Raw genomic sequence first — 10,705 nt, forward strand, 5'->3', positions numbered from 1 at the left:
CAGTCTCCACGCAAACGGCAAACGCCTGTATTGTGCATATGTGTGTGGCTGCATGAATGGTTATTATCAATGTGTGTGTGGATATTTAAAAGAGCAGAGGCAGGGGGTGATAACCACCTGCAGCAGCAGGTGCCATCCAAACCACTGAGCTGATAAATGGCTTGTTGCCTTCACCTTTTGACTGCTTCGCCTGCATCTGCTCAGCTAGAAGGGGTTCAGAGTGCTTCTGTGTTTGCATACAGTTTGCCAGAAACCAGCCTCCTTCTTTTTACAGTGAACTATGAAATTTCTAACCGCTTTCAGTCTTCCTTTTCATGGTACAGGCAACATCCAGTACTGAAACAACATTTGAGGTAATTCTTTCTTAGGCAAGGACTAGGTATGGATCTACTGTGCATTTGGAGTTGGGAGATTCAAAGCTTTGCAAAGAGTTAGAGAACATACTCTAGTTGGAAAGAGAGGAGGGAATCAACAGACTTGAGAAATCATGATGGGATATTTTTTGGAACTGTGTATTTTCTTTGTAAAATCTTGATGTTTGTAGTCACATCATTAAGAAGTAGAGGGAAATAAAGTCTTGTAGAGTACTTCCAAATTGGCTTTTGTCATTTTAACATTACATAAAAACACCCAGTGATTTGGATGGGATTGTGTTGTAGGTGTTTGCTTAGTGAAATGCAGGATGGTGCCATGATTTATGCCAATACAATTTAAACATCTTCAGATAATAATGCAAAGTAGAGGAATGTATTTCAGGAAGGTGTGAATCACATAGAGGGCATCAATCAAAAGCTAGTTCTTGCTAGCCATCTGAAGTCAGTTTTTAGTATACAGACTGGCTACACCACCCTCTTGCTTTCCTCATGTTGAGTAAAAAGTTTATGGTACCTGCACACAACATCCGCTTTTAGTTTGGTTCTGTACACCATGTGTGATGTACAGAGGTATTTACTCTGTGGTTCCTTTACAATGTGTCATCATATATCCTTGCTGACTGTGAGTGGTCTTCATGTTTTTCCACATTGGTGTCTCCTGGCTCTGCCATGCTCCTCTGTGTGAACAGACAACAAATTGCATAGAGTGGTTTACAGAGCTTATGGAAAACACAGCACAAAAGGTCAGGGGATAACTTGATTAAATTTTGCAATTTGTGTTTTTGAATAGTGATGTGTTTATAGTAACTGTCACCTGGACTATAAACTAATCTTAGGTGTTCAAGTTGAAACACATTGGCTAAGCACTGTAGGTGCATGAAGATGGCGCATGTATCTCAGGTGGGGAGGTGCTGGCTTTGTGTCTTTGGAAAAGAATCTCAATGAAAAATGACAAGTCAGTTTCCTTCTAAATATCTAGTGGTTTTCACGAAGAAAATAAAAGCAGATCTTCAAAATGTTTTTGATTGGCAGTAAGTGAAATCAAATTCTGGGTTTCACTTGTCGCAGTGGGGTTTTCTTGAATTAATACTCAAGGCCAGGGATATTTCCAGTGGAACTTTGACCAAAAGAAAAAAAAATACATTTGATCTGTAATTTCTGAATAAGTTGTCAGGGGTTCCTAGTTTATTGAGTCATACTGAAGTTTGCATGGTGCAGTGCAAATACTGAATTTGAACTGCCTTTTTAGTATGAAATACTAAAATGCTCCAGAAAGGACTTAAGCTACTTTTTTTCCCAATCTTTTTTCCTAATTCCTAGTGTTAGGTTGATTAGGGCACCAAATTTCATGTTGGTGCCCTAATCAAGAAGGCTTGCAAACTGAATCCATATTAATCAATAAAGCTACACGAGTGGTGTTCTCTCAAGAAATCCAAATAAAACAAAAACTAAACCTGAATGAAAGAAGTTGAACTGGCTAACTTGTGAGGCAACCCAGACATGAAACTCACGTCTTGGTGCTTCAATTATCTGGGGCTTTCTTGCCTGTTCTGATTGTGGGATTTCTGATATTTTTCCACTGCAGATGCATCAGGTTGTAGGGCAGAAAGAGGGGAGCAAGGAGCTTGTTTGGAAATTATGGTTTTGTTTGTATTAAAGTAGTGTCACCTAGAGGCTCCAACCAAGAATACAGGCAGGGGGTGCTGAGCACACATCTGCCCAGAGACAGAGCAAGGTGCAGACACAGAGAGGTGCCATCAGGCAGGAGCAGATCAGTAGCCCCAGTTTTGGATTCTATTTTGCCTGTTCTGATTTTTGGCCATGTGTTAGTGCAAAGACATGTTTGGCCTCTGTTGTCCTCTGAGACCTGACACCTTGTCATGAGATGCTCTCCTCTCAAGGTGTTCATGGGTGAGAACAGATGATGTGGGAGAAATGACAGTCAGTGTTCCAGTGGCAATTACCTACTCATCTTGGTGTCAACTGGGAAAGTTAGGATAGAGTTGGTAGATTTAAAGGTGTGAGTTCTGTGTGTGTCAGCTGCCCTTCAGGTGGGATGACTGTGCTTCAGAGATGGTAGAGACCCCTGCAAAACTGCAAAGCTGGCTTGAGGGTAAGCAACAGAGAGTAGCCATTGGAGGCCCAGTTGTGGGAAACTTGATTGTCAGTGGTTGGACTGAAAAGGCTTTTTTTGGAAAGTCAGCATCTGGTGCAGTAGTTCGCAGATTTACAGTGTTTGAAACAGAGGTAGATGCTTTATGAAGGTAGTATTTTAGACACCTGGCCCTCTCAACAAGTGATGTGGAAAATCACCAGGAATGTGTAATTCCAGTTTTCACTCTCTTCCACAATATGTAAAGTGCCAATGCTCTAGGGATGCTTCACTAAACCATCTGAATCTTTCCTTCCTCAAGGAATGAAGACATGTAAACAGAGTATCAGATACATATACAATTGCTCTAGTGACAACATAAACATATTTAAAACACAGCAAATAATGCCACAAATCATGTATAAATTACAGCAATTCACTTGTATTAATTTATTCTACAAAGGTCACTTGTTATTAAGCAACTTTTATTAGAATTATCTATCAGTCTCTGTCTGACATGAAGTCTGTAACTTTTCCTTGAGACTGGCTATCTGCCTAGTACTGGGATTAAGAGAAGGTTTTTAGACTTAACTACCAGTGTACTTCTTCCACATGAGTGTTATATTACTGGTGGGTTCAGTACATCTGCCAGTAGCTAAGAAATCCTTCCTCATTGCTTGATAGCAGTTTTGCTAGCTCAGAGTAGCGAAACATTACTTTGAGAAGTAATTTTCCTCCCTCTCTTCCTCTTTGCTCTGTGCCTTCCTCTGCTGTTTGGCCTTTAATGCTGACCAGTAGTATGTATAGGTTCATTAGCACTATAGTAAATTTAGTCAATACTCTTTTAGTGGGCTCCAGCCGAGTCCAAACTGACTCACTGCCCTCCAGGGTGCAGTGAGAGACTTAATTACCCTTGTACAGTTCAACAGGAACAATGTCATGGGCAGCATTTCGCTTTGGCTGAAGAGGTTGAAGCTTCTTTCTTTATTGGCTGCCATTTTCAAGTTTAAAGAAAGGGATTTCAGGATAATTCACAGCTCTGTGTAATAACAGGGGAAAAGCACCGCTCTTTGCAAATGAGAATTGGATTGGTCACGTTTCATTACGGTACTTACATGGATTTTCCTTTGATGGTGGGAATATTCCTTTGGGTAGTTTTAAGGACAGAAATGGAAGTTGAAAGAGCAGAGGTGGAGGGACAAGTAATCCTCTAGTTGAGTGGCACGAGTTTCAGGATCTCTTACTACTTGAAACCAAGGAAGTCTTCATGTGATGGAGAAAGGGTGGGTATTGTATTCAGTGTGGCAAAAGTTGTACTCTGACATGCATGTAATTGGTGATGGGCCAGGCTAAATGCTGGGGAATGCAAACCATGAGATTGCCTTGGATTTCTCGTGGGGTGACTGAGGTGAAACTTGAGGGACAAGGTTTAGGACAGTGAGTGGGTATTAGGCTATTTAAGTTCATGTTCTGCGAGGCCCATCTGTCACTATTTCAGTGTTGTATATTTTTTGTGATTAGTAATGTTTGAGATTTTACACTAGGTCCTGTGTTGGATAATGTGGTAGTCACGTGGTTCAATGCGCACAATGAATATTTCTCAACAAATCTATAGCTGGTCTCTTTTTCTGGCTTTTTTGTGTGGTGCTGGAGGCTTTATTATTTGTCAACAATACAATTTCTTGAGGTGTCACCCATTTTAACTGTAATGTAGTAAAAATTGAGTGATTTACTCAGTATTTATAATTGGGATTAAGTGATTATATCATGTTCGAGAACCCAGTGTGGCCTTCCACTGAACAAATGATTAACCACTGAAAACTACGGAGGAATGATATATGAAATCCCTTCTGCATAGTGTAAAGGAGAGGAATGGATAAGAAGAACATGCTTAGGAGGCAAAGAAAGTGAAGTAATAATTATAACTTCTTAACACCAGGCTGAAGCATTGCTTGCTCTAAGTTGGACTGTGTTGACAAACTGTATGGCATATTTGCATTAGAAGAATATTTAGTGACTCTGTGGTTTGATTCCTGCCTGTCATTACCCTTCTTATTTACTCATACACTTGCAAAATATTTGCCTTGCTCCTTAGGTTTTATTACCTGTCCACAGCACATCAGTGGGGAATAGAGAGGAATGTCTGCAGTGAGTCCTTTCACTGCTTATGTCATGGAGAGGGCTTCTTTGTAGTCACTGAAGTGCATGAACACTCATATGAGCCATAAATATCCAAACAAATCACAGAGCAGACATCATCAGAAACAGTCAGAGAAGGAAGTAAAGTAGGAGGCATCATTCAGAGCAGGATAAAAGAGGAAATCTTAATAGCAGTCACAAATTCTGGGTTAGTCATCATTTGTCTCCATGCTGGTGGAGGGACTTGCATTGCGTCACTTGCAAATTAGTCACTGAAGCCATTGTCTGAGCCTCTGAGTGAGAGGGGCAAGATTTTGAGAGAAAATATTTTAAAGAAACATGGGCTAGCAGGACTTAGTGGTTGCCAGGTGTTCAGTATGCCCTTTTTCACACGCTAGTTTATATGGATGCTGTCAGTGTAAACACGACATGTCAGGCATCTTACAGAGAATTATGGTTTACCATTAGTTTTCTCTAATTATTTGTTAGGGGAAATTATTCTTTTCTCTAATTTAAAATTTTTGTGTGATTTTATTCCTTGATTGAATATGGGTATTTGAAGTAAATAGGTCAGTTCAAATTTGCAGTTATGTTCTAATACATTGCTGGTGTGCTGGCAGAGGAATTGTGGAATTTCTTTGAAATTTCCTAGCTGTTTGTGATATGTATTCACTGCTTCATTTACACAGTTGCTGCTGCTGTTATTACATTATTTGTTAGTCAGGACAGAGGCAGTTTTTATCACACACATGCATACTTTGTGCAGAGCAATTCCTGTTCTTAAATGATTCACACCTGGCATTATGAACAGGCTAAAGAATGAGCACAGGGGTAGTCCTTGATTCTGGCTCACAGCACAAAAGGAAGGAGTGGTCCAAGGCTGGAGCACCGTCTGGGGTCATGGGAGAGTGAGCAGGCTTTGAAGCACGTTGATGGAGTGCATGTAGAGCCTGTAGAGATTCTTTAGGCAAGTTAGCCCTTGATAGAATTTTTGGTGATAGCTGGTAGTCAAGACAAAAATGCAGTTCTTGATATAAAACACAAATCAATGGTGTTTGAAAATGAAAGAGCAATGTGTGTCTGTTAAATAGTATTTATATATATATCTAGATGAGGAAGGTCACCTGAGTGTATATGTATATATATGCAAATTGAAATCTAATTTACAAGTTAATAGTACAAGAATGAGTAAATTTCAAGTGGAACATGTTTTATGGTCATAGGATTGATAGTTACTTTCACTGGATTTAAGACATTTCATTAATTACGCTAAGTGCATGCCTATCCTGGGCTCATTCTGAAACCACCAGTGCTTTTGTATGAAAAGAACTGTAAGAAATGTTTGCTGTATCTGTGGACAAAGCTAATGGAAAAACCCAATCCTCTCATCCACGTATTTATCTGAAAGATGTGTTGTATATCTGCAGTTGATTTTCTAGAATGCTGATTAGCTAATACCGTTTTTGGCATGCAGCTTATCCATCGTGTGGGAGAACACTATCTGAATTTCAATTTACTTTTCCAAATGATGTTGAACTACTATTGCTTTAAAGGCTTTTCTGGCCATTTGAGGACCCACTGCAGACAGTGGAGCTGCAGTCTTGTCTCAAAATCTAATTGAATTGATATAAGACAGCTGACGCAGTGATTGTTGAAGAGTTTGAGATGAATTGCAAAAAAAAATGCATGCTTCTGAGTAACTTGGTGTCCTTGTTTGAAACTCTGCCCCTGAATTTACTTTCACTGCTAACAGACCTTTTTGTGGTAAAGGCCCTGTGCTTCAATATAGCTAAGGAATTCATTCATTCATTCCATGTGGTTTGATACAATCACATTGCTGTTAAAGAAACTTCATGCCTCTGAGAATACTGAGCTAATAGTGGAGGAAGAGTGGAGAGTTAAGGTAATGTCAGACATTCATTCCTTTGTCACCACCAGCAACTTGCCACAGTTTAAACTTCAAAAATCTCACCCTTCTGAATGTTTGTTTTTGCAGTGATGGGTCTTTCCCTTATGATTCTGTTCCCTGGCAACAAAATACCAACCAGCCTCCAGGCTCTTTGTCAGTGGTCACCACAGTATGGGGTGTGACTAACACCTCTCAAAGCCAGGTAAGCTTCATTTTTATGCCTCCTTCCCTCCAAATATGCATTTCTGCTAATATTTGTAAAATGGAAGGTATTTTGGAAAATCCTCTTGCAATCAATAGCAGTGTCTGTCTCTGTGTTGTATATGATGCATTATTTTCCCAGTCATGTCCTCTTTGGTGGCATTGAACAAGAGGTGTCCGAGAGCTTGAGTCAGTCACTCCTTTGGCTGCATGCAAATGTCAGGCTTGGATTTACCTCATACTTTACACTGCAAGCTTTCAACACTAAAAACATGGGATTGGGGTATTCCCAAACCTCTTGTGAATTCAGATTGATTGTGTTCTACTAAAAAATTTAGCTTGATTCACCAAATGATAGTTGTTGATTTTACCTGGGGTTGTGTTGTACTTGTGGACTGGTGGAATTCAGTACCAAGTCTACCCCACAGAGAGTTGCTAACTACCAATTTTAGGTTGTGGTCTTTCCAGTCCCTCCTGTTAGTGCTGTCTAGCTTTGTAAAAATGTTTCAACATGCATTGGAGCACAAGCATGGGCTCTTGGCTCCCAGGTGAGAGCCATACTTCCTGGATTTTTTTTCATTTGGTTATCTCCACTATTAACTCTCTTTTTCTTCTGTGTTGTATATTGAATTATACTATACAAAAAGAAGCAGCTTTTATGAAGAAGTTACCAATTACTTGTGATAGTGCACTCCCAGGGATGTGGTACAAATTCAGCATGCAGACAGTCTGGCCTTTGCTTACACCATAGGTGAAAAGCTCAAAAAACACATTACCATCTTTAATGAGTGCAAATGGTACATAAATCTAACCTGTCTTTTCTACCTCTTTCCAACCATGTGGTGTTAGATCCCATACAAAATTTTCTGGGGATTTTTTTGTTATTTTAATTTTGCTAAGAAAATTAAAAATTAAATTGTAGCGGAATGAGCCATTTGAAAAAGAAATTACTCAGAGGCCAAGTCATATAGATATTCACACAGCAGTTATGTAAGCACTGGTTATGGTAAAATCTTTCTTCAATGAAACAAGAAGAGGAAACAGTTACAGGATCTATGAAATGTTTTATTATTGTTGATTTCTTTAACACCTTAAAAGAAAAGGTATCCCATCTGGAGAGAAATACCTGAGTAAACATATTGGTCTATATTTGCCAGAAGATGAAAATATAGTTTCTTTTAGACTTAAAAAGGCAAAAGGAAAGATAAAAAATACTCAGAGTTTTGTCTGTCATAAGAGTACTGTAATGTTACTTGAACTCTTCATGGTACTTCAGAGGAAGGTGCAATAGAAGGAAAAGATCTCTTGCATGAAGAAAGAAAATGCAGTGACTCTGAAGGTCACTGCAAAGGAGTGGTGTGAGACTCTGGAACATGAAGCTTGGTTATAACTATTCAGAGCAGATTGAAATGAATGTCAGGATTTCATATAAGTCTTTGTGCTCCTCAAGGGAAAGAAGTGAGCTTGGTTCACCAATTCCTTCTCTCAAATGCCTGAAGCTGTTGAGTTAGTCTTCTGCAAAAATCTGAGTTTCTTCCCAAGTAGGAGACTTTTCAGGAAATCTTATGCAGGTGATCCATGGACAGCCACACTTACATCTCCATGGAAATCATAGCGATTTGGGGAAAAAAATCCTTTCAACAAGCAAAACAAGTCCTTTTATACAGAGAACAGAGGACTCTTTTATAAGAGGCAATAAAAACAATCAATAGACTTTTGTACACTGCTTAGGGAGTCAAGAATAGGTTAAAGTACTGAAATAAGTTCTTTCACAGTTTTTCTATCTGTAGTACCATTTGCTTTGTGCCAGTGGGACTTACTACTTCCAAGTTACTTCAAAGTCCTGCATTGAACAAACCAACCAACCAATTAAACAAAAAAGCTCTCACCCCCTCACACTCCCTGCCCCCCCAAAAAAGCTATGTCCTTTCTTTTAGTCAGATGAATGGCCACAGCATGGTTATAGCAGGTCTTTCTCATAAACTTTTTTAATAAGCATATTAATTTGGGTTCCATCTAGTTGAAAATCACCTGTTTGTTTGGAAATGGAAAAAGTAGAAATCACCAGGAATGTGCACCTAGAAGTCAATGAGGTCTGTGCTCATTAGAGTTCAGAGTACAGGTGGTTATGTTTTAATTTAACAACTGCAGCAAATCAACTTAATTTGCTTGAAGTAGTTCAAGGTACAACCCCTTACTCTCCTGTTCCTTCTTGCAGGTGCTGGGAAATCCAATGGCAAATGCTAACAACCCTATGAACCCAGCAGGAAATCCCATGGCTTCTGGGATGACAACCAGCAACCCTGGAATCAATTCCCCTCAGTTTGCTGGACAGCAGCAGCAATTTTCAGCCAAGGCAGGCTCCACTCAGCCATACATACAGCAGGGCATGTATGGGAGACCCAATTATCCTGGAAGTGGAGGGTTTGGTGGCAGGTAAGGTTTACTTCTCTGAGATGGAAAATGGATGTAAATACTTGATAAAGCTTGTTTTAGTGACCTGGCAGCAGTGTCATGGGCTTATTTTAATTATATAAAGTCTCAGTAGCTATTTTTTGCTGGTTAACTGAAGCACACACTGCTTTTATAGCTTTGGAAATCAGCTACCCAAACTGCAAAGAAATTCATCACAGTAAGTGGAAATGGCTTAGGTCAATCAATTAGCTCTAATAAACCCCCAAAATAAAGTTTTAATTAAGAGAGATTGTTAAACAGACCACAGGCTTAGGAATGATTAACATTTAATAAGGCCAGGATGTGAAAGGTATTGATGGTATAATTTCTACATGCATATGGAGGAGTAAGCTTGAGTACTGGGCAAAGTAGTCTGCTATGCAACAGAATATTTCTGCCCAAAGACTTACTCCACAGCAGGAATTTGAAAAGAATTGGTAATGAAGATGTTCGTTAAAAAATATGGTTGTGTTGTGTATTTATTTTGGGGAAGTAAATGCTGCATTACTCATATAATCCAAAAGTAATAGCCTGGCATTAGTTACATGATGATTTTCTGTGTCTATACTTTGTAAACAGGGATGGTGGGGGCACTTAAGTGAAACCACTATTTATGGTGCAAAGGCTGCAGAAGAGACTGCTGCTGCCAGCATAGGCAGTCTAGTGTGAAGAATATAAGCTTGGGACTCAGAGAGAGTTTATCTCTTCCTTCATCTCTGCCACTGATCTACTGAGTGACCTTGAACAAGCCAAAAAGTTTCTTCAGCTTTGTATTAGCATCTCTAAAATGGACACAGTACATTGGCCCATATTTATAAAGATATTTGCTAACTTGATGTGGGAAAGGCGTGGTTTGGCTTAGCTTGGTTTATCTCAGGATCAATAGAAGAGATGGGCAGGAGCTGCAGAACACAGTGTGGGATCCAGTGGAGTCGATTGCATTGGGTCTCTCCTGGCTTTTCTGCTAAGGTTCAGGGAGAAATGCTTTTATGGTATCTTGAACACCTGCCATAATTCACCACTGAGGCAGATTGACGTGCTGTCTTGGAGGAAGTTTGCTGTTCCTGCTCCTGTGCATTTGCCCCTACACTACTGAAGAACAGAGCATTTCCTTTCAGCAGGTCAGCTCTACTTTGCAGGAAGCTACAGAGCTGCAAAGAAGTTCACTGCCCCCAAAATGACTGCTGGCAATGCCTTGCAATCCCAGTGGCAACCCTATGACTGTTGCACCTGGGAGGCAGGTGTAACCTGTAGATGCAATCCATATCTCCTGTACACACCTAATTACCTGGTCTGCTGGCTTTCATTAGTCATTGATACATGCTTTTGAATAGTCTCAGGTGAGGATCACACCAACATTCAAAACAAAATCCACTAGGCATGTCTTAATTCTCTCCTCCTTTCTTTTCTTCCCTGTTAGTTACCCTGGAGGCCCAAATACCCCTGCAGGAATGGGTATCCCTCCCCACACGAGGCCACCAGCTGATTTCACCCAGCCAGCTGCAGCTGCTGCCGCTGCTGCAGGTGCCGCTGCCG

General features: G+C 40.1%; 1 protein-coding gene across 7 annotated transcripts in view; it reads left to right on the forward strand.

Annotated features, from left to right (window-relative positions):
- Positions 1 to 10,705, forward strand: part of ZMIZ1 (zinc finger MIZ-type containing 1) — a 285,918-nt gene that overhangs the window by 245,143 nt on the left and 30,070 nt on the right. For 6 of the 7 annotated variants that reach the window (XM_031062580.1, XM_031062587.1, XM_031062584.1 and 3 more), the window contains 3 exons: positions 6,602 to 6,716; positions 8,934 to 9,151; positions 10,590 to 10,653. In XM_031062580.1, coding sequence (XP_030918440.1) covers positions 6,602 to 6,716; positions 8,934 to 9,151; positions 10,590 to 10,653 — 397 coding nt within the window. Of the gene's footprint in view, positions 1 to 6,601; positions 6,717 to 8,933; positions 9,152 to 10,589; positions 10,694 to 10,705 lie in introns of all 7 variants that reach the window. The other variant, XM_005417270.2, reaches the window with a different exon arrangement.

Source organism: Geospiza fortis, unplaced genomic scaffold (assembly GCF_000277835.1).
Source record: "Geospiza fortis unplaced genomic scaffold, GeoFor_1.0 scaffold130, whole genome shotgun sequence".
Classification (NCBI taxonomy): Eukaryota; Metazoa; Chordata; class Aves; order Passeriformes; family Thraupidae; genus Geospiza; species Geospiza fortis.